Source organism: Solanum pennellii, chromosome 6 (assembly GCF_001406875.1).
Source record: "Solanum pennellii chromosome 6, SPENNV200".
Lineage (NCBI taxonomy): Eukaryota > Viridiplantae > Streptophyta > Magnoliopsida > Solanales > Solanaceae > Solanum > Solanum pennellii.
The window spans coordinates 52,288,369-52,311,757 of NC_028642.1; the positions used below are offsets into that span (position 1 = coordinate 52,288,369).

The 23,389-nt window shown below is 32.3% G+C and overlaps 3 protein-coding genes and 3 non-coding genes across 9 annotated transcripts; 3 read left to right on the forward strand and 3 right to left on the reverse strand.

Annotated features, from left to right (window-relative positions):
• Positions 1-2,115: 2,115 nt before the first annotated feature.
• On the reverse strand, positions 2,116-3,175 carry LOC107022560 (dehydration-responsive element-binding protein 3-like). The gene has a single exon (XM_015223148.2). It carries the CDS (start codon positions 2,790-2,792, stop codon positions 2,214-2,216), a length of 579 nt encoding a protein of 192 aa, XP_015078634.1. The 5' UTR covers positions 2,793-3,175; the 3' UTR covers positions 2,116-2,213.
• Positions 3,176-10,323: 7,148 nt separating this feature from the next.
• Positions 10,324-16,892, forward strand: LOC107022433. Of its 4 annotated transcripts, none has more exons than XM_027918002.1 (14): positions 10,327-10,501; positions 11,941-12,361; positions 12,799-12,890; positions 13,143-13,301; positions 13,452-13,788; positions 14,432-14,550; positions 14,642-14,714; positions 14,783-15,003; positions 15,087-15,143; positions 15,222-15,357; positions 15,600-15,722; positions 15,803-15,973; positions 16,341-16,395; positions 16,477-16,892. In XM_027918002.1, exons 1-14 carry the CDS (start codon positions 10,458-10,460, stop codon positions 16,497-16,499), a joined length of 2,031 nt encoding a protein of 676 aa, XP_027773803.1. In that variant the 5' UTR covers positions 10,327-10,457; the 3' UTR covers positions 16,500-16,892. The 4 variants fall into 4 exon arrangements, 3 of the variants coding, with proteins under 3 accessions (XP_027773803.1, XP_027773802.1, XP_027773804.1); XM_027918001.1 differs by having other exon boundaries at positions 10,330-10,501; positions 16,341-16,400; XM_027918003.1 differs by lacking the exon at positions 10,327-10,501 and adding an exon at positions 10,548-11,854 and having other exon boundaries at positions 16,341-16,400.
• A 507-nt stretch (positions 16,893-17,399) lies between these two features.
• TRNAN-GUU lies at positions 17,400-17,473 on the forward strand. Its single transcript has one exon. It is a non-coding gene; the product is annotated as a tRNA-Asn (tRNA).
• A 661-nt stretch (positions 17,474-18,134) lies between these two features.
• LOC107022564 (aquaporin TIP2-1) lies at positions 18,135-19,670 on the reverse strand. The gene is made up of 3 exons (XM_015223151.2): positions 19,495-19,670; positions 18,857-19,107; positions 18,135-18,720 (listed from the first exon to the last, which is right to left on the reverse strand). The coding sequence occupies exons 1-3, from the start codon at positions 19,619-19,621 to the stop codon at positions 18,349-18,351; spliced, it is 750 nt and encodes a 249-aa protein (XP_015078637.1). The 5' UTR covers positions 19,622-19,670; the 3' UTR covers positions 18,135-18,348.
• A 2,183-nt stretch (positions 19,671-21,853) lies between these two features.
• Positions 21,854-21,969, reverse strand: LOC114077732. Its single transcript, XR_003579101.1, has one exon. It is a non-coding gene; the product is annotated as a U5 spliceosomal RNA (small nuclear RNA).
• A 1,331-nt stretch (positions 21,970-23,300) lies between these two features.
• On the forward strand, positions 23,301-23,382 carry TRNAS-CGA. Its single transcript has one exon. It is a non-coding gene; the product is annotated as a tRNA-Ser (tRNA).
• The last annotated feature ends 7 nt before the right edge of the window (positions 23,383-23,389 follow it).

Here is a 23,389-nt window from a genome sequence, read left to right on the forward strand (position 1 = left end):
AGTTAGTTAGTTGTTATCTAGGAAAAGAGATGAAGTCACCGGAAAAAAATAGCTTTCAACAGCAACAAAACATTCCGATTAATAGTGTCGTGGAAGAGTCATATGACAAAGAATGTGATGTATATGAAAGATTTGTATTTATTATAGAAATTCTGTTTTCTCTATGATTAATATCTCCTTTTTTTTTTTCCAAATCTCATAACTTACTATAAAATCTTTCAATATTTCTTTTCATGGCTTAGACTCATAACTCTACAAATCACACGATATGACAATCTTCACCATTGCTATAAGGCTCATCTTCGAAGTATTGTTTTAAAGATCACTTGTAAACTTTTGAAAATGAATCACCATAAAAAAGAAAAAAAAAAGCAAAAATATTTATGTGGAAGATATATATTATCATGAGATGATGATCAGACATGAAAGATAGACCATAAATAGGGGAATATGTTTCACAAGAAGGAGGCATATAAACAGCGACTAAATAGTTGAGTTAAAACATATTGAAAACGAACCAAATGGATGAATGCAAAACGTGGCTGCATTAATATAATAGAGATATTAAATGAAAGGTGCATATTGAATCAATGATTGCCAGTTAAGACCATTTTTTTTTTTACAAAAAATGTCACCACTTATCCTTTTCAAAATAATTACTATTGTAATTTATAAACATTTTAGAGCATAATCTAAAAGTTAGTCGATAGTATAATATAATGTTTTGTTATTAATCCTAAAGACTATAATGTTTTTTTTTTTTTAATCATATGTCCCCGAAGGAACTTTTAAAAATAGGGGCAAAATATGAATAGTGACAAATTAAAAGGAACATTTGAATAAAATGACCGGTACATTTTATATCTGCTTAAAGAGTTTTTCATTTAACAAAATCAACGAATTGATCTTAAAATAGAATTACAGTTCTCCTTTTATACAAAAACAAGATGCGCCAAGTTATTAAAGAGTTCACCATAGGAGACTAACATAAAAGAAAATGTCTTTAATAGAAGGATAGAAAGAACATAATGATAGGATTGAAATAATTAGGTGTAATGCGGAAGCTATTAAAGCAAATCTCGAAAGACTATGAATAAGAAGACAAATGAGAAATATATCAAAAGACACAAAAATTTAAATATATCATAAATATGAGAGTTCAAAATATATAGAGAGCACAACCTCAACCAATTCACTTGGAATACAAGGAGGTTCACAAAATTCAAGTAATTCACCATAAATATGAGAGTACAAAATATATAGAGAACAACCTCAACCGATTTACTCGAAATATAAGGAAGTTGACAAAATTTTCTCCCAGATTTAACTCTCAAAAATCCTAGAACTACGTTGTAAATATTGATTAAGTTAAAAGGAACAATCTCTGTTTATAAAGTGCTGTACCTTTTTTCTACAAATTGGATGATAACGCAATACGAAAATGACATGTTAACCTTCCAAATTGAGAAAATACCTACCATTTACTATAGTACTCGTTATATTTAATTTTCTATCAACCCCGACCCGGCCCCTACCTCTTTACATCAACACAAGTTCTGACTTTTGATTGCAAATTCGCTTGGAGGGGGGCCTTTCAAGACGATAACATCAATGATAACAATATATCAATGTATTTTACAAGTAAAACTTTATCACGGAATAATGTGATATAATTATATTACCTCAATTAGATGAAAAATAATATGTTATATGTATAATTTTAGTATAAATAACTTTAAATTTATACGGCATTACATCCTCTTTAACAATTTAATAACGTTATTTGACACACCACAAACGGTTGTAGTAATTAATTTCAAGGTTAATACTCGTAATTACTTTATGTGTCCTTAAAAAAAATCCATTTGCGTAATGAAGGTAAAGTTGATGAAGTAAGCAAAAAGTTAAGACTGTTCAAAGCTATTGGTACACTTGATGTTAAAATTTAAAATTTAAAATCGTAATTTTTAAAATTTAAAATTATGTTAGATATGTTTACCTATAGGAAATCACGATAAAAATTACTTGAATAAAAAATTCATGATCAAACAAATATTTAAAAATAAATTTTTAAATCTGATTTGAAATATGCTATAAAAATTACACATAATAATATACTAACTAATAAATATTTTTATTTTTATTTATATTATGTATATACATAAACATAATCCAAAGGTCTAAAAAAAGAAAAAAAATCACACAAATGTTTCTTATTTCATCATTTCAAAGTTGCTTAGAATTAAACTGTTTCCAACAGCATCTTGCTCAAAAAGATACCCATCAAAGTCGCCATCTGATGCCCACCACGGTGGGTACAGCCACCCGTCAACTGATTCACTAATCTTCAATTCGGTCTTCGATTTTTCCGACTCAAAACTTCCGTCCAATCTTGGAAGCTCTATAATTTCACCCAGTTCCTCCGACGCCGACGTGATTTTGTCAATTGAACTAACAGAGGATGATGAAGAGACATAATTTAGATCCTCCATTGCAGCTGCTTCAGCTGCAGCAGCTTGAACATCTCTCGGTGAGAGTGAAATTGGGCGAGGCAATGAGTCAATTAGGTGAGGGAAATTTAAAATCGATGAGTCCTTTTTTATGCTCAATGCAGCGACGTCGTGTGCTCTAGCCGCCATTTCTGCAGTTGGATAAGTCCCGAGCCAAATGCGTGACTTTTTACGCGGTTCGCGAATTTCAGACACCCATTTTCCCCAACTTCGCATACGAACTCCTCTATAAATTGGGTGTTTATTCCCTTTTTCATCACTCTCTCTTATTCGCTTCGACATTTAATTAGTATAAATTCTTCGAATAGTAAACACTTTAACTTTAATCCTACAATTATAAATACAAATTACCATAAAATAGAAGTTGAGAAGAAAGAACAAAAAAATAAATCAAAGGAGAGCGAGAAATATTTATGATCAATTGGATTCTGATATACTAGTATATTCGGATCGAAGAGTTCCTTTATGAAAACAGGGGAAAAAAAATAATCAAATGTGTCAATTTCTACTTTAGAGAAGAATGGGAATGAAATATGAAAAAAGGACAAAAATTGAAGTATTTTTTGGAGAGAGGAAATTGGAGTGTGTTTTTCTTTAGAGAGAAATGGACTTCATTATCATACATGCTGAACAAGCTTAATATATATATTTATATATGTCAAGTGTAGAGAATTATTACTTGTCAAATTACAAAGAACGTCTGTAATGTAGACGAACAATACGTAAAATATTAGGTTTAGGTTATTAAATTTGTTGTACGGTTTACTTTGAACGTTAAAATAATACTTTATTTCTATTAAAAATACCGATGATGAATTGATGATTAACCAACCAACTACCAATGCATCTTTAATAATATCAAAAAATGATTTAAATTAGTTTAAAATATACACATTGATTGTTTAAACTGTAAAGTACTTCTAAATTTATTAGCGTATTTTAATAAGTAACCTATCATGTTTTTTTGTCTAGTTAATCTCACTTTTTTTTTATGAAGGAAAAAGGGTCTGATATACCCCTCAACTTTGTCATTTAGAGCTGATATACTCCTTGTTATGAAAGTGACTCATATATACCCCTACTTGTAAACAAATGGCTCACATATACCCTTTTCCTCTAACGGAAATGAAAAAAAAATTATTTAGTCTAAATTTTTATTATTTTTTTCTAAAAAATATAATACCATATGAGTAAATTTAATCCTCGTCAAACATATTTTTTTTGACTTTTTTTTGTATTAATGACTAATTTATAATTATTATTTTGATAATCAAATTTATTTATGTTTCACTAATATTCTTGTAAAACTTATTGTAGATGATCAAATTTTTTCTTCGAATACGAAATTAAATTACAGTACACACAAAAAAAATAGTTTAATTTTTTCTTCTTTAAACTAAGGAATGAAAGAAAAAAAAATAAGAATAAGAAACTCAAATAATTATAATAAAAGAAGTCAAAAAATAATTTATGTATGAAAAAAATTAAAATATACCTTGAACTTTGATAGAAGAATCATATATACCCCTAAATAATTTTTTTTTAAAAAAATTAGAAGTAATAAATATAAATTTAAAACTAATCTTTTAACTTCCGTTAAATGAAGGGTATATGTGAGTCATTTTGTAACGGCAGGGGTATATGTGAGTCGTTTGTATAACGGTAAAGGCATATATGAGCCACTTTTATAACGAGGGGTATATCAGCTCCAAATGGCAAAGTTGAGGGGTATATCAGACCCTTTTCCCTTTTATGAATAATTGATTATCATAACTACTTTTAGTTTAACCTAGTAATACACTCCATATATTTCATTTTAAATATCAGAATTTTTCTGGACAACGAATTTAAGAGAAATAAAAAGTTCATATTTTGTAATTATAAATAAAATATATGAATTTTTGATCGTCATTAACAATAAAACATGAAAAAAATAGCATTAACATTTTTAATTTAAAAATAATAAAATTGATGGAATATTTTTATTTTTTTTCCATACTGCATTATTTCTTCCATTAGTGAAGATGAAAACCTTCCAAAGTCCCAAAGCATTATTTTAGAAAACTAACCAACAAGAAGGTATAGTCACTATCATGCTAAAAAGGGTCCCAAAAAAGCTCAATAAAAGTCCATGTTCTTAAATGTAGTTATTTATAGCTTGTAAATTAAAATCATCCACGTACTCTTCTTTTATTTGTACATAGATGCAACCATCATACTTTGTCCCTAGAGCCGTCAATATGGGCTAGGCTCGTTGGGCCGGCCTGGCCTAACTCGGGATTTAATAGGAGTGGACTAAGATTTTTGGAGCCCATTTAAGAAAAGGGCTTTTTAGCCTGGCCTGAATAAGCCTGCTCATTTGGGGGGTTGAGAAATATCGGTAGGGCTGGCCCGTGGGCCAATAAAAATTAATTAAAAATATAATATAATATTAAAATTTAAAAATAAAGAGAGTCCAAAATCAATACAATTAGTTTAATATTTCTATTTACATATTTATACTTTTAGTTGAAAAAAAAAATTAATAAATATCAAGGAAAATACACAAGTACCCCCTAGACTATGACCAAAATCCCAGAGACACACCTTAACTAAACTAAGGTCCTATTACCCCCTGAATTTTCTTTTTTGTAATTTTATACACCTTTTGTCTTATGTGGCGCTCTATGTGACTCCACGCAATTGAGGCGCGTCGGAGATATTTGAATGCCACGTAAGTCAAAGAGGTAAACAAAATTACAAAAAAAAAAGTTCAGGGGGGTAATACCACCTTAGTAAGGTGTGTCTTTGTGATTTCGGTCATAGTCTTGGGGGCACTTGTGCATTTTTCCTAAATATTATAAAGATAATTTTATTTGTGAATTTGATTAACAAGTAGTGACATTAAGGTCTCATTTGTTTCCATTAAGATTAAGACGTCTGAATTTGAATACGCGCTTAAATATTAAGATTTGCATTAAGATCTAGATGTGTAAATCTGAATAAACATCTGAATATTAAAATATTGTCTCTGAATGTGAACAATAAATTATTGGGACAGTTTGTTTTCAATATATGAATGCACATATGAAATTAAACATTATATCAATAAAATATTATCAAAACCTTGTTAGTAAAATAGTTTTTTTTCCATATAAAATAATATTTTGAACATTTTTTACCGTAACAAGGTAATATGATTTATCTTTTAAGAACTCAACATCAAGTTACATCATTAATATGACTATTTTTTGCACTCAAAATACTTTGAGAATCTAATATAATGCAATTTAAAATAGTTTATATAGAGTAGTAAATATATAGTTTAGAAAAATATTTTATTTTATTTTATTTTAGAAATTTATTATTGTTATCGATGAAATAACTAATACTTTCTTATTTTTTGAACTGTGCTAAATATTATATCATGAAAGTGCTTATCAATTCAAATATATTGATTAATTTATGAAAGTAAAAGATGTATATTAAGTTAATATGAATAAAGAAAATTATAATGGCAAGCATGTAATTAAATATTAATTAAATAAGAAAACAACTTTTATGATTTGTTGTGATTTAGTTGAATTAAGATAAGAGTCTTATTTTTTAGTCTGAATAGTGTTAAGGGTGTGTTACAGATCTGATTCATTCAGATATATCTAGACCCATTAAGAGGCTTATAAGAAAATAAAACAAACGAACTTAATGAACTAAATCTGAATAATTAAGATCAGTTCTTAAAAACAAATACATGAGGCAAATCTGAATGATTAAGATTCAAAAACAAATGAGTCCTACCATAATGTAATATTGTTTTGTCGTTATTTATGATAATATTTTTAAATTATAATTTATAACTTAATTTAATAATTATAAAAAAAATATAATCTTTTAAAAAGTGAGCTGGCCCGGCAAGCCTGTAGCCCACGTACTTGTGGGCTGGGCCGACCATTTTATGGCCCACACCAAAAATGGGTTAGCCTGGCCTGACCCGTAAAATGTCAAAGCCTGTATGGGTTAGCCCAGATGGGGTGGGCTAGCCCATATTGACATCTCTATTTGTCCCTTAACACGTGCTCAACTTTAAAATCACAACATGACCCATCTCCTTATATTGGTGAAAGGCCACCTCCTACTTTCTCTAATTTAAATAAGCCTCATTTATTTATTCTAAACGATAATAATAATAAAATATTAAAATATAATTTCACTAGTCCAATATGAGAGGATAGAATATAAGCATGCATATTTTTTTCTTATTTTGTGAAAATGAAAAGACTATTTTCTTTAGCAACATTTAAAAGACATTAACTACGGGGAAAATAATTGGATCACAAAGGGAATCTACTGTATGCAATATTATTTTATATTTTAAAAGATATTATTTTCACCGTTCGAATCTATAAATATTAAAGTAGCTAATAGTTTCGCAGTTTTCCGTGTACATTATTTTACAACATATATCTTTTATTTGTTTAAAAATTAAATAGCACGTCACAGTTGGTGACGGATGAATGTTTAGTTGACTTATGAGTTTTCTCCTGCCCCAGACAGCTTCGAGGTTCCCATCGATTACAGAGATTTCTACCACTGAACTTGCTTATGCTCCCCTTTGATCGATGATTAATGAAACTAATAAGTAGCCGTTTGGCAAAATTGCGTGTGCATAAATTGCACTGATTTTTTGAAAAGGAAAATGGAAGATGAGTTACTAATTTTAAAGTAATTTTGACTCGTTTCATAAAATTATTTTTTATTTTTTAAAATTAATATATGTTCAAATACAACTTCAACATTGAAATAATCTTTTTAAACTTAACTTCAAATATTATAACCCTACAAAAAGGAGCTAGAGTAATAAAGTGTAGTACTAGTACTGTTAAAAATACTAATTTTGGACCAGGTTCATCATTATCCAAAGGTAACAAAAAGCAAAAATGGAAGTCATTCTGTAACAATCCTCTCTTTTTCCCTATTCTACTTATGACATTCTTGTGATAGTCATAGCACAAAAACTTGTTTATTTTTCAGTAGCAAGATACTTCGAGAAAAGTGACACTTGTCTTGAACGTATTAATCCAAACGGCCTTACACCAACCAACAGGCATTATACTATGCCAAAGTCGCAATCATTTTGTTAACAATTGATGAGGTAAGGGCCGGCAAAATAAACTGATAACTTTCACATATAATCACTTAAAAATATCTTAACTATTAATTATAGCTATAATTTGATAATATAATTCGTAGCTATATGTTATATGGAGGATAAGAGGCGAGCAAAACTGGGGAGAGAGGAGAGAGAAAAAAAAAAGAGTGGGAGAAAGGTGAATTATATATGTATATCGGTTAGATAATTGTATTTTATACATATGTATATGCATATATGGCAAGCAGATTGGGAGAGGGAGGAGAGAAGCGAGCGAGACTGGGAGGGGGAGGAGAAGGCGAGCGAGATTGGGAGAGGTAGAAGAGAGGCGAGCGAAAGAGGGCATAGACTGGGAGAGAGGTGAATTGTATATTATATATATGCATTTGTATATATGGCAAGTGAGATTGGGAGAGGGAGGAGAGAGGCGAGAGAGATTGAGAGAGGGAGGAGAGAGACGAGCGAGAGAGGACAGATAGTGGGAGAGTCATGAATTGTATATGTATATTGGTAGATAATATTATACATATGTATTTGTATATTCTGGCGAATTATACATATACAAGCGTGACTAATTATACAAATTCGAAGTCAACCCACGTAATTAATGTATAATATTAATCGTGAATGATAATTATAATAAATTATAACTATGATGAGTAATTTAATAGTATAAATTTGCTTAATCACATAATTTTCCTAAATAAAAGATGGGTAAAAAGATTAAGGAAATTTGGGCTACTAGAAAAGGCCTTAGAAGCTGGACCCAAAATAGACGCTTCATTATTTATAGTTAAAAAGGCCCAAAGAGAAAATAGGCCGAAATCCTCTAGGAAACACTAAAGGATCTTTACGCAAATAGCATAATGAATTCACCGTATATTTTTTTGGGCAACTTTCACATACAGCAAACAAAAAATTCATATTTGTATGTTATAGCAAACTTTGCATAATTGCGCTCCATAGCAAACATAAAACTGTATAATTCGCTATACATACACAAGTGTATAATTCGCTGGCCTAAATTGTATGATTCGCTGGCCTATTTCGCTGCAATTGTATAATTCGCTATCCTATTTCACTGCAATTGTATAATGCACAATTGTATAATTCATTGCCTATTTCGCTGCAATATTAAGTGTATAGCAAGAAGATATATGTTTTTCTCTCGCTTTATACAAAAACAGAAACACAATATATACACTTCTGTTGTATAAAGCTAGAGAAAATTGTATTTCACTGCAATTGTATAATTCGCAATTGTATAATTCGTTGACCTTTTTCTCTGCAATTTTTGAAGTAAAATGTTTGTAAATTGTATAATTAAGTGTATAACACGAAGATATATATTTATGCATGTGTACATACAAATTTCTCTCGCTTTATACAAAACAGAAACAGAATTATACACTTCTGTGTATAAAGCGAGCGAGAATGGAGAGTGGCGAGCGAGATTTCTGGAAGAGAGACGCTGGCAAATTTTAGCTAACGTTTGCTATGGAGCACAAATAAATCAAACCCTAGCTATTCCATTTATTTTAGGTTATTAGTTTGCTATTATATACAATTTTCCCTATTTTCTTAGCCAGTATGCATATTCTGTACATTGATCCCCCACCCACCACCCACCCCACCCCGCACCTTCATATATAAAGTTACTTAAAAGTACCATATAAATATATTTGGTATAGCATTAAACACTAAAAATTAAGAAAAAATATCAATACATATTTTTCAAAAAAATATTATCTTTTCTACCAAATTACTTTTTACCTTCTTTGATTTTTGTTTTTGAAAAAAAAATCACCTTTTATTTTGATTTGTCAATTGTCACAAGCCCGTTTCAATAATTGTGTTATAATACTAATGATCATGATTCTCTATATGTTTGTTTTTATTTTTCTACTATATAACTTGTCGTGAGCATCATCAACACTAAAAATTAACTTAAATCATTGGAAGTTTTGACATTGTGCGTCTTTCTTGCGCATTTAAGTTTTGAGCACCATATAATTGCTTATCTTTTTTTACACTTTCTCTTCATTTATAATTCACAAGCTCACTCTAAGTACAAATAACCCTTTTTTCTCCATTTCTTTTTCATAACATAAATATCATGATAGTAAATTTTACTATGTAACTCAAGTATTTTAAACCTCTTAAAATATAAGTTCCATACGTAACAATTACATAAAATTTACTATATTCACAAATTTATTTAAAAATTATTATACTTTTGTGATGTGATGCACTTCACTTTTTTTAAAATAAACTATTTTATTTTACCTTTAATATGATAGTTTGTAACCCACACGCATCTTTGATTTATTTTTGGTCATAATTTTCTTTAACTTTCTAACAACAATATTCTCTGTCTTATTAAAAAGCATATGACATAAATTAGGACAAAAAAAATATAGCAATTCAAAGTTACCCACTAACAAAGATTATGATGTACTTTTCCTTTCCTGACTCATTCATATAAAGATGTAGACTTTTTAATATAAATTTATATTTTTTTTTATTTTAATTTATTTTAATTTAATTTTTTAATATAAATTTAAATTTAATCAAACAAAATAAATCGATAGAGTTTGTGCCACTTCTTAATTAGAGATACCGTCGATTTTCCTCGTAACAAACTAAATTGAATTTGGGGGTAGCTGGTTGGAGCTAAATCCCAAGTTGGATTTAGGTATTGAACTGCCAAATATGTCAATTTGCAGATTTATTTCTCTCTCTACCTCGATGGCTTCGCTTTTAAATACTCCCTTTTCACCCCTATCCATTTTCTTCTTTCCTTTTTCCTCGCCTTTTCAATGGCTTCCCTTTTCGCTCTCCGAATTTCCAGTTTACACAATCAGTAAGTTCTCTCCCAAAATTTTCTCTTTTATCTTTACTTGTATGCATCGAATTGTTGAATCCTCAAATCTGGAAGAGTCAACGCGAACGATTTGCACCTTTGTATTTCTTAATCGAGTAATGTCGATTTGTTGTTGAAGCTTTTGCCTTTTAGTACATCAGATTCATTTGGGGGGCGGGGGAGTGAATGCCCAGTCTGTGTTTGGGGAATTAATAAACATTAGTTAATGGTGGAGTATATTTGTGGATTTGTTCTTGTTCCGTGAGATAAGGGAATGGGAATTTTAAGTCGAGACACTGAAATCAGCAATCCTTCCATTCTTGAGCTAGCTTTTGGAGTTGAGTTAGACCCCAAATTCATTTCTCTACACATATCTTGTAGGAATAGATGTTATAACTAAAATATAAAGCATCAATCTTTCTATTCCCTTTTTTGTTTTGTTAATTATGTAAATCAATTTATTCAGAAAATGTATTGGTACAATCAAAGAAGATTGGCTCAAATGGAGGAGTGACTTAAGAGGTTTCTAAAAAAGTGAATGTCAAGTTCTATCGAATGATTGTGAACCATTTAATATTATGTGGGAAGGAATGTTGGGCTTTTAAGATCGATGAATGTGTGATCATACTAGATTGGACGAATTAGAAATGATCACGTTTGCTAAAGGGGACAAGTACATGTAGAAAATAGACTGAGGAAGATTGCTCAAGAACATAACACAGTGAAAACAAATGGTCAATATAGTATCAACTAGTTGGTATTAGTTGTTTTACACTTCAATCTAGTTTGGCAAGGTATTCTTGTTTGTGTTAGACTTGTATATCAGTGTAGAGATGAGTGTGAGATTTTGGGAAAATCTACTTTTAGAGAACTCCTTATTTACCTTGAAAGATGATTTAGTTACTAATATTTACATGAAGTGTGTCCAAATTAGAATGGCGTGGATATAGAGAACATGTATGTCAACCACAACTTGCTTGGTCTGGAGTATTATTGATTGATTTTTAATAACAAGTGCAATGTGAATAAGTCTTCAAGTGTATACAATTCAAGAAGGAAGGAAAAGGTTTTACTATCATCCAAAATGACAAATGCTAGATTTGATGCTTCTTAGATGATTGTCCTTCATCCAGTGATAAATTCCACTTAACCAGTTCAGTTTAGTTGTCTAAAATTGTGTGTGAGGGGAGTGCAAATCATCCTAACAAATTAACTGCTAACCTTAGAGGAGTTTAGTCAGGAGACTATAAACACCATCTTTAAAAGGTCCAAGAAAGTCTACTAGGTCTGGGGTTCTTAAACTGAAATCACCATCAGAATCTCTAAATCATAGATATTTGTCAGTATACAAAGGTAGATTACAACGTCCTTGAGACGTCTGAATTCTTCATATTTCAGCCATTAAATAGAATTTCCCTGATGGATTTTCTGTGCTGCAGAGAAATTGTCAGATCATGGAACTTTGCAAAATCTGGTTCTAAGAAACTGTGTTCATCTAATATTAATGTGAATGAGCAGAGTTTTGGCTGTGTAAAATACGTCATTTTGCAAGGACATCTTTCTGAATCATTGTCCCAAAAGATTCCAGTGAAATGCATTCCTTCAGAAGCACTAGGATCAGTGGCAGCTGCAGGCAACCCTGACCAAAACATTATTATGGTGGAGTCTTCTATAACCAGTAGTCACAGGGATGAGATGGAATTCAGCCGAGTCAATTGTCTTGTCTGGGTACTGCATGAATCTGCAAGAAGCTTTTCAGTTGCAGTACAGACCCTTGAATTGGCTAAAAATGGGCCTGAGCTTGCAATGGCATGGGTTGGGGTGGATGTGCATGCCTGGCATAAAAGCATCGCATATCAGGTATGGAAGTACAACCTGCATTTCTGCTAGTAGAGATTTCTGACACTGCATTTTGTGGTTCAGTTTTAAACTGTGAAGGTTAACATCAATTGAGCTTCCATATTAAAACACTTAGGGGTCGTTTGGTGTGAGGGATAGAAATAAATAGTGATGGGATAAGAAAATAGTGTTGGGATAAAGTTTTTGTATCTTGTTTGGTTGCCATGTATGAAATAACTTATCCCACCATTTATATCATAGTGATGGGATAAGTTATCCCATATACATGGTGGGATAAGTTATTCCAGGATAGCTAACCCAGGATAAGTCCAAGGATAAGTTATCCTGGGATAACTTGTTTCCAACCAAACGACCCCCTTAGCTCATAACTATAATAATCGATAAATTTGCGAACTTTGTAACATATGCGACAAATAAAAACATGTGCTGCTTCACAGGTAGCAATTTATGCTTTGTTCAAAGCAGCAATAGAAGTGGAAGTGTTTCTTTCTCGCAAACGCAGCAACAATGTTTCTTCTGTTCATGAAATGTAAGTTTGACTATCTTGAACTTTTCCACAAATAGACATTAGTGTATTGTTATGTAGTTTAAGTGTTAAGCTTATCAATTTCTGGTTCACTCAGTTTTTATTTTTCCTTTGATAATATTTGTTGTGGAACCCACATCATGCACTCCTATGTGTTTGTGTGTCTTCTATATATGGAGAAGGAAACTGCATGTCACAATTTGACAATTTTTTCTTTTTTCTTATTTTCATGTCCTCCTCCTTCTTTTACATCAGTTTATCCCCAATCACCGACTTTCTTGGAGAGCGCATTGAAAGTCAGTTGAATTTGAGGAATCCGAAGCTGGTGCAATGGTTTAGAACACTGGAGTTGCCACGGATTGCAGGAATGTTCATTCCCCTATTCAAGAAATGGTCTGTGGACTATGCAGGAAGGTATGTCCTTAAAGACCATTTTTTTGTTATCAGGTTATATTAGCTGTCTTCATGATGCAACTGAATGCTCTTGAACAGTAATCTTCTGATTGATATTGCACATGTTCGTCATATCTCAGTTGATAAAACATCTCATACAGAACTATGCAGTGGTGTTGCAGGAAATATCTTGGCAATAAGTTGTTGCACAGCAGTACGGAAATTAGGTTCAGGACGAGTTTCTTGTCCGTTGTGTTCAGCTTCAGTTGAAGATGCTCTAGTAGAGCTCATGAACTTGTCACATAGACTTGTTTCAATTGATAAATTGCACTATTTAGCTACTGAGGCTGGATTCGAAGAAGACTTCTTGTTCCATTTTGGTAGAAAAGTTCTGCCAAGTAACAATATTGAAGATGTAGAATTTTGGATAGGATTGGTTCAACGAAAACTCAGTAATGCATTTCACAGAGAAAATGTGATTGCAGACAAGCATAATTTTCACGACAAGGTTAGCATTTACTAATTGGTTTGTAGCAGATTAATTCTGTGAATGATCTCTTTTTTACTGTTGAACAAAACCTGTGGAATAGGTCCAAATATATGATATCTCGACGTAACTCTGTCATTGAACTGTGTTTAGGTCTTGAATTCAGAGAGAGAAGGTTACATCTACGTGCAATTTTTCTCTCTCTGTATTTTGTCTGTCTTTTAATGTTATAGAAACTCCATCATGGGACTGATTGAGTTGATAAACACCTTTTTCTTCCCATCTCTATAAGTTTGATAAAAAGATTAATAATTGATTAAAAACCATGAGGTCTCAAGTTCAAATATCACTGGAGGCAAAAATACAGGTGATTCTTCTCATAAAACCTTGATGGACAAAGTTTCCTGTACCTATGCTGGTGGGAGTTAGAGGGTATCCCGTGGAATTAGTAGAGATGTGCGCAAGTTGGTCAGGACACTATAATTATGAAAAAAATGAAGATTGACATTAACAATATTACGGAGTAGTTAGTTGGCGGAATTAAGGTTTGCCCTGGCTAAAAAGACAATGAAGGTTGTTCTGTAATTTGGATGCATCAGTTACTTGTAATTGTGACAAAAAAAAGGTTATATATTGAACTGATTGTAGTTTCAAGATCTGACAGGTTCAAGAAAATAGTTTAGCTACCCTGGGACTTTTTGCATATCTGGGAAGAGAGACAAGATTGTTCCTCTCGGAAATGGGTGTAAAGGATCTTGATGAGCAAACTAGAGATTTTCTGAGGTATTTAAAAGAGAGCCTACTTTCCTTACTCTAGTCAGTATGGCCTGTTCATTTGGTTGATATTGGACAATTTTGCGCTTTCTCCTTGCAGTTACTTAGAATGTGGTAGCCTTCTTATGCATCCAGAATTCTCCACTCTCTCTGAGTATCAGCTCTTCATGGAGGTAAGTGTTTAAATAACTTGGAAAATATGAAAGAAATAAACGATTGCTGCTGAAAACAACTCACGCAGGTAGTAGCCAATGAAATTGGATGGCTCGACTTTTATGCTGAATCTGCTAGCAAGTTTTGTGTCAAAAGAAGATCCAAACAACATCCAATTCAAGCGGAAAAAGAAATAATTTTGTACACTGTTTTAACTGTATGCTATGATGTTATAGCTGGATTCGCCCACTATAACAATTCTGCGCAGCAGCCATTAGATGCAAAGTTACTGGACTTCTTGCTTCAGAGGTATCAATTCATTCCGAGTATGTATTGGAAGTCTCAACATAAATGTAGCTCACTCTTAAGCTAATTTCTGTCAATCTCTTTAGTCAGAGTCTGCTGTCTGTGTGTCTGGAGGACTACTGGGCAGCTTATGATAGAACAGGGTATGTTGGATTTAATGATAAAATTTAATCTTCTGTTGCTGAATATTCCAATGATGGGTGGCCTATTCTCTTAAACAGAGAAGTGCAAAAATTTGCTGATAGAAGTGCATCTGATCAGGCAGCATCTTTGTTTAGTAAAGGTGGAATGGGTTCATCCATCATATTGGACGTGAAAGAGAAGCCAATATATCAATATAGATCCAGATTGAATCAGGTACAAGCACCAGATTTAATAAATAGGGACTGCTATACTGAGTTTATTCTTTAGTGAATCACTCTTGGTTCAAAATGTCTCGATATCGACTGTCTGTCAAGAAAATGCATCTCTAGGCATAGTTGAAAGTTCTTACTTCATTCATAAAAAATGGTCATCTAATATTTGTGTACAACCTCTTAACTCGGCACTCAGTTTCTGAAGCCCTTTATAGAGTGGTAATTTCTTTTATCAAATGACAGGCCACCAGCTCTGCTGTGATGGACCCTGTGACACTGGTGGAGTCGGAATGCTCTACTGCACCCAAACCAATGCATGAAAATTTACTAAGAAAATCTACGACCAAGCTGATATCTGCAAGTGTTGTAAGTTATTATCCAGTTATTCAATCATATCAAAAGAGTATGCCCTATAGTAGTTAATTTGTTATTGCAATATGCTATAGGATTTCTGGATGGGTACTGAATTGCTCTTTACAGACGTATCGGATGCTTTAGAGCTACTTATAAAGCAGTTGAAAGGCCGTCAACTCACCAAAAGGGAGAGAAAGAAAATGAAGAGAACGCTGGGTGATATAGCTACCCTTGTTCCCATAACCATCTTAATGCTAATCCCTGTAAGGATCAACTATATTAAACAACAGACTTTCGTACCTTCTGCTCAAAGCTTATATTCTCTGCTGAATTAACTTGTCTTCTGGTCAACTTCATGCTCTATGCTAGAAATGTTTTAGCACCTATAGAACTTATGCCGAGGTTGAAAGGACTACAAAGTAAGCATGCTAAAGTCTTCTTTTAAGGAAATGATCCGGAAAATGTGTCATGTCTATCCTGGTTTTCAAGATTACCAAAAAGAGTTGAAAAATTGACGCTCGTTTCCACAAAATTGTATTATGGTTTCACAATGTCAATGTGAATTTTTTTCCCCTATTGTTCTCACAAATAAAAGAGCTTCTCAAAGATTCACTGTGTTAAATTTATCAGGTTTCCGCAGTGGGTCATGCAGCAATGCTAGCGGCAATCAAGAAATATGTTCCAAGTTTGGTAATCAACTGTAATCTATCATTCTATACATTATTCCTTCCTGTCATTTGCTTATATGTTAATCATTGTGGCCCAGATTCCTTCTCCGTTTTCTTCTGAAAGGCTTGATCTAATGAAACAATTAAAGAGAACGAAGAAGAAAGAAGTCCAAGCTCGAAGCAGCATAGACAACCCTTCTTCTAAAGTTGTAGAGTGAATGCAAGCTGCGGGAAACAACCTTATTATCATGGTGTTGGTGCAGCTTAACTTCTGTAGAGTGGCAAGAGGCGTTGCACATATACCTTATAATAGCCAATGCAAGAAACTATCAGTAAGAGGAAACAGAAACAACGCTTTTTCACAAGCACATGTACACACAGATCCTGCTAAATTTAGTTCTAGAGAAAGCAACTTTGTTTTTGATCAACTGTATTTTCTCTAGGCGTCATCTGACAATTGTTCATATTTATCCATGGTTTAAAATGAAGCTTTCGAGTTCCTAAATTTCTTGCAATCATCTGACAATTTTTCATATTTGTACAGTGTATGCTTATGAGCTCTTAGTAGCATTTTCTTTTTACTGAGGAGCAGGTGGATGTTTTTAAAGTATAAGCAAACGTGGGACACAAAAAGAATATATTTTAGGTACTCTTGAGTTGAGTCCTCTTTGTTAGATAGTTGCAGTAAACAGAGGCGGATCTCAGGGGTGAGTGTGTTCATCTTAATTTTTTTTTTTTACGTTGTTGTATATGTAAGATATTTCTTTTTTAATTGTTCATGTGTATATATTGAATCCTTTGAATATAAAATTAGAAGTTAGCTTAGTCAGTAAGGGTGTTCAAAATAACTTGAAGTTGCACGTTCAAATTCCAGGCACTACAATTTAATTTTGAACCTGTAAAAACCTAAAAACAAAGAGAGATGTATCTCCATTTTCCATTTTTTGGCTGTTGTAAAAGCATAATTCTTTTAGTAAATTGTAAATATAAATAAAAAGATTATGGAGTTGTGGAACGACCAGCTGGAGTAGCTCAGTTGGTTAGAGCGTGTGGCTGTTAACCACAAGGTCGAAGGTTCAACCCCTTCCTCTAGCGTTGTATTTTTTATTTTTGGCTTTACAACTTACAAGTCTGTGTTCATTAAGTAGGCTGATTATGCATATATATACAACTGTATCTTTTGTTGAATTTACTAGTTGTAAATAAGGCTAAAAAGATCAAAAACTTATGGTACCTAAAAACTTAAGCTTTAATACTTATGGCCCTTTCTATTGGAGTCAACAACATCTCTAGCATTAGATGCCATTCAAGTTCAACACCATGACAAGCAGATCTTGGAACGAAGTGTATATTTGACAAAGTAATGAATATATCATTAAGCCAAACATCAACCATTGGTGACAAATAATACTCCTCGTTCAGCACACATTTTTTTAGTTTGTTTAAAAAAGAAAAATAACATTTAAAATTTGAAATAATTAAGTAAAATTTCTCATTTTATTTGTAATGTAAAACTTTTTAAAACTATATACGAATGTTAGTGACATAACTTCGTCACATGAGTACTAGAAATGATAAGGACTAGGGAGTACTAGTAGTACTAGATAACCCTTTCTTGAAAGTATACGTGAATCAATGAAGAAAAAACTTTTTTTTTATTTCAATTAGGGTTTCTCATGGTTTACAAATATTCATTTTTTATTCTAAAAAATTATTGAAACAGTACGTACCACAAGAATCCAAAAGACAAATTGCATAACAATATAATCAATGAATGGATAAAATCTCATAAATTTTCGTACACTATTTCGAACATTTCATCGAAGTTGGATCCAAATATGCACAACAAAAGCTAGAAGTTAAGCAAGACCAAATGTTTAACAACCAAAACAGAAAAAAACAGCAAAATGTCACTTTTCTTATTCCTTTTATTACAAAAGTTGAATACGGTATCAAACACAATCAATATTTTAGAAATCGCTAGAGAGAGGAACATGGTCACCGTAGTTCATGAACACATTGCTATAGATTAAACCGGCTAAGCCACCACCAATGAGTGGTCCAACCCAATAAATCCAGTTACCAGCGAAGTTGCCACTAATAACTGCGGGCCCAAAAGAACGGGCTGGATTCATTGAACCTCCGGAGAATGGGCCCGCAGCCAAAATGTTAGCACCAACAATGAAACCAATGGCAATAGGTGCAATTGTACCCAATGATCCCTTCTTGGGGTCAGCTGCTGTGGCGTACACAGTGTACACTAATGCAAATGTGGTGATAATTTCCATTACAACTCCTTCAGTAGCTCCTACACCAGCTGCCACACCGTGGATTGGAACAGTCTGCGTAGAAATAAAACCATAAATTTTTTTAGATATTTTTGAATTCAATTTTAAAATATAATTACGGCTTCAGTTTCAAACAAGTTGGAATTGGTTATCACAATTCTCACTAAATCATAATTTGAAAACTAATTACCAATCCTCCGGCAACAAACTTGAGGAGGCAGCAAGCAACAATGGCGCCCAAAAGCTGAGCAACCCAGTAAAATAGGCCGGTGAGAAGGGTAATTTGGCCTCCAAGAGCTAAACCAAAAGTAACGGCGGGGTTAACGTGACCACCGGAGATGTTAGCACCAATAGAAACGGCCACGAAGAGAGCAAATCCATGGCAAACTGCTACCGCAACTAGTCCGGCAGGATCAAGAGCAGCATCTGCTGTCAACTTATCTGCAGAATAATTAATCATCTATGTCAAAAATTCCCAAATCAGCTACTTTGGTTCAATAGCGTTACGTTGCATGGAAATTGGTGCCAAAAATTACTATCTTCGTCTACTTTAATTGTCATAGTTTCCTTTTTCAGTGTCAGACTATAAAAAAAAAATTTGTCCAACAGCTCAGGATATATTTTTTCATGATATTGATATGCAAAAATTTATAATTTATAGTACTTTTTGATTAGCTTTCAAATATCTAAATTTTTTATTTAAAATACCAAACTAATAAAATCTAATTTATTTGTGTGAATTTTATCAAATTAATTATTGAAAATGCAAACATGACAAATTATAAAAGTGGACGAAAAAAATATAAAAAAGAAGGAATAGTTATTAACTGTAGGCAATGGCAGAACCAACACCGGCGAAGACGAAAAGCAAGGTGGAGATAAATTCAGCAAGATAGGCCTTAATAGACCCACAATTGAGCGAATCGTCAAAACGTCCTAAAGCTATACAAGGCATTTTGAGACTAAAAATTTATTAACAGAGAGAAGAATATTGCTTTTGGATGACCCCAAGAGTCCTTTGATTGTCACCTATATATACTGCAAATATAACAATAAAATATGTTGCATGTCAATTAATGCCCCATCAATTGTATGTTAGTATTGTGTTTTAATGCTTTTTTAAAAGTTAATTTGATTAATAATTAAAATTAAATTATATTATATTAATTTGATATTAGTTTATATATCAACATAATAAAAAAATATATTATAAAATATTAGTTAAAATTTTTATTGTTTGATTTTATAAAAAAATATATAATATTGGAGGAGGAGTATTATACTCTCTCATTCCAATATACTTATTTTCCTTGTCCGAGGCGAATCTAGGATTTCTAACTTAAAATTTTAAAAATTATGAGTTACTTATATATATATATACTATTATTGGATTTTTACTTATAAATTTTAATTTTATAGATTCTAAATTATTTCAAATTGAAGACTATAAAAGATTATAACTGAATTCTAAATCTAATGAACAATAAATTTCTTGATACAAATGGCTTATTTAAGTAAAAATCACTAGATTCAATCAAACTCATAATCTCCATCCTCTAAATGTATTCAGTTAAGATGATATGAACTAGTAATTAGGTGTATATCCAATCAGATGTTTTATTACAAAACTTAGCTGTCACTAACATGTCTTTTTTTTTGGAAATGTCTCGAAGTTGATCGATCAAAATATTAATGATCATCCATGTGAACCCCGATCGTTATTATTTATTAAGACATTTTGGGTGGTGACCCTTGTGAACAAAATAATGATTAAGAAAAAGATTTTGTGATATCTGCGTGACTATATAATGAGGGGTTTAATCTGGTCTACAATGTGAATTCACCGACCATCAAAATGGAGAATGGAATGCTTGTGATGGAATTTGCTGGAGTTTCTCTAGAGTTATTTAGAATATGTTTGGTAGGTTAAATATGTTTTTTTTATATAAAAAAAGAATTATTCTTTTTTATTACTTATAAATTTTTGGTTTGATATATCGCCAATAAAAATATGTATATAATATAACATAATCGCGAAAATACATTATTTTAATAAATTCATGTTCACCATAACATGCATAATATATTTGCTCCGGCGTGTAATGATCCAACTCAAGAGGTGGTTCTAACTTGCATGTAGTTGCAACGTATGCCATAAATAAATAAATTAAAGATTCTTTTGCAAAAAAACAAGAAAAAATTGTTTTATTTAGAAAAAATATTTTGACCGGTCAACCAAGTACTTGGCTTGTTTTTTCACTTTGGCTTTGAGATGATTTTAGCCACCGGGGATGGGCTCAATATGCACCTTTGGGCGGTGCTTTCTTGATCAACTATCTGACTTATTAAGAACGATCGTGAACCAAGACATGAAGAAGTGTAATGCAAAAAAACGCTCACTTTCTGAAGGCCTCGAGCAGTGGAAGATGAACAATCACTAAGGAATAGCTTGACTAAGAGGAAATGAAGTAATACTTGGCCAATTCTCTAGTATTCATTGAAGACTTTGCATTTACCCCTGCTAATTTTTTTTTCTAATACTATACTAAGGCCGCATATTTGTACTCTTTAGTAGGAAAAAACTTTTCACTTCAAAACTATCAATCGGGATTGTAAGTGAAAGTTCAAGCTTTAAAGCTCGTAAACTCTTTTAGAGCCTGGTACCAGCCAAGCCCACTCTCCTTACAGTCAAGTGGCTGAACACCCCCTCAACTCAGCAACAAGAGTTGATTATGGAATAGTAGTTGGCTGAACACCCCCTCGATTCAGCAACAAGAGTTGATTATGGAATAGTAATCGACTTTCTCGTTCTTACGGTTTTTTTGGCCGGTAAACTTTAGCGAACTTGCCTTGTCGACAAACCTCAACTCATCAACAAGAGTTGATTATGGAATAGTAGTCGACTTTCTTGTTCTTAAGGTTTTTTTGGCCGGTAAGCTTTAGTAGACTTGCCTTGTTGACGGAAGATTTATAATTCAACTTCACTACGATGATAATTAATTCGAAAGTGTAGAGCAACCCATTAATTCGTCTTGCCTTGTTGATAGAAGATTTATACACTACGATGATAATTAATTCGAAAGTGTAGAGCAACCCCAAAGCCAATCATAGGATTATACATTGATAAATAAAACGTTCAAAAATGTAGGACTAGTATTAATGAGATAACGTTCAAAAATTTAGAACTAGTATTGTTGGGATTTCTCCCTCCAAAAATAGGCGTATGCCACTATGTGCAATGCTCACACGGTATTCTTTAGTAAAAGGCGAAAGAATAGTTCGCTATGTGCTCATTGCGTGGCTGCGTAAGTTGATCTGAGGCGCTAGAGCCCATTATATGCTAGATCGAGACACTCGCTTCTTCTCTAACTTCGTGATGTGGGATGTTCTTCTAGTGTCTGCAGTGACTAACACTATGGGCTCTGCTAGTATGGGTTTTGTACACTTCCCCATGTGAGGAAGATATTGGGCTTGTATTTTTGGGTCATCTTTAAACCAAAAATGTGCAACAAAACCTTGCCTCAAGATGGGGCTAAGTGCACCAATAGACGTTTTTGGGGCTGTCATTTAACTTGATGCTTGTTTTTTTGTCATTGCAAGTATTCTATTTTCGAGATAATTTTAGATATACGTTATTCAAATAAAAAATTTGTGTCCGACTTCAGGCTTTTGTATCTTTAAGTGTGTCCTTCACAAGGTCATACATGAAATATTTTCCGTGAAGTTTGATATAGTTTACCAACACCAACTTCAGGCCTTATTAAAAAAATTGAAGTTGCGGATTTGATAAAATCAAAACTGCTCCATTTTTCACTGAAATTTTATCTGACTTGTCAAAGATATTTTAAAAATTGAAATACATTGTAAAATTGGCTAAAATACGTCACGTGTGTCTAAATTGTTTTTTGCCATTTCCTCGTTAAATTTCAACGAACATCCGTGCAAAAGTACGACTACCGTCAGGCTAGTAATATGTGTTTTGGGCTTGAACAAATGATTAGTTCAACTTGTGAAAAATTCAACTAGCAAACAAAAGCGAACATGCTGCTTTAGAAATTACCTATATGAGACTCCTCTGGTTTGACGTATTCTAGCATGCTATTCACATTGAGCACAAGAGCTTCTTAGTCTGATGTTTTGATTGGACGGTTAACTTTTCCGTTTCAATTTGTTTCATCTATTTTGATTTGACATAAAAAAAAATTTTAAAAAAAAGAAAATATTTGAACCTCTTTTAGTCTAAACTAAAGATATATCAAATGTTTATTCTTGTAGTTTTAAACATGCTAATATCATAAGTGAAATCAAATAATTGCTAAAAAAAGAATTATTCTTTTGAAAACTATCTAAAAAGGAAAATATTTCAAACAAATTGAAGTGAAGGAAGTATAACAATATCAATTGATTGATACGTAACTGAAGACTTAAGTCTAGTAGTATATCACCAACGTAGATCGTGGTACAGTGATGATATTACTTTATCCTTAACCATAAATTTCAGGTTCGAGCCTTAGATATAGAGAATTTTTTTTTGGGACCGCTATTCTTCAATATGGGCTTCATTGGGTTCTCTAGTCGATATTTACATATTGAACTCATACTTGTTGAATTCATAAAATTTAGAAAGACAAACCGTCGATATGTCCGAGTGGTTAAGGAGACAGACTCGAAATCTGTTGGGCTTTGCCTGCGCAGGTTCGAATCCTGCTGTCGACGTTTTTAT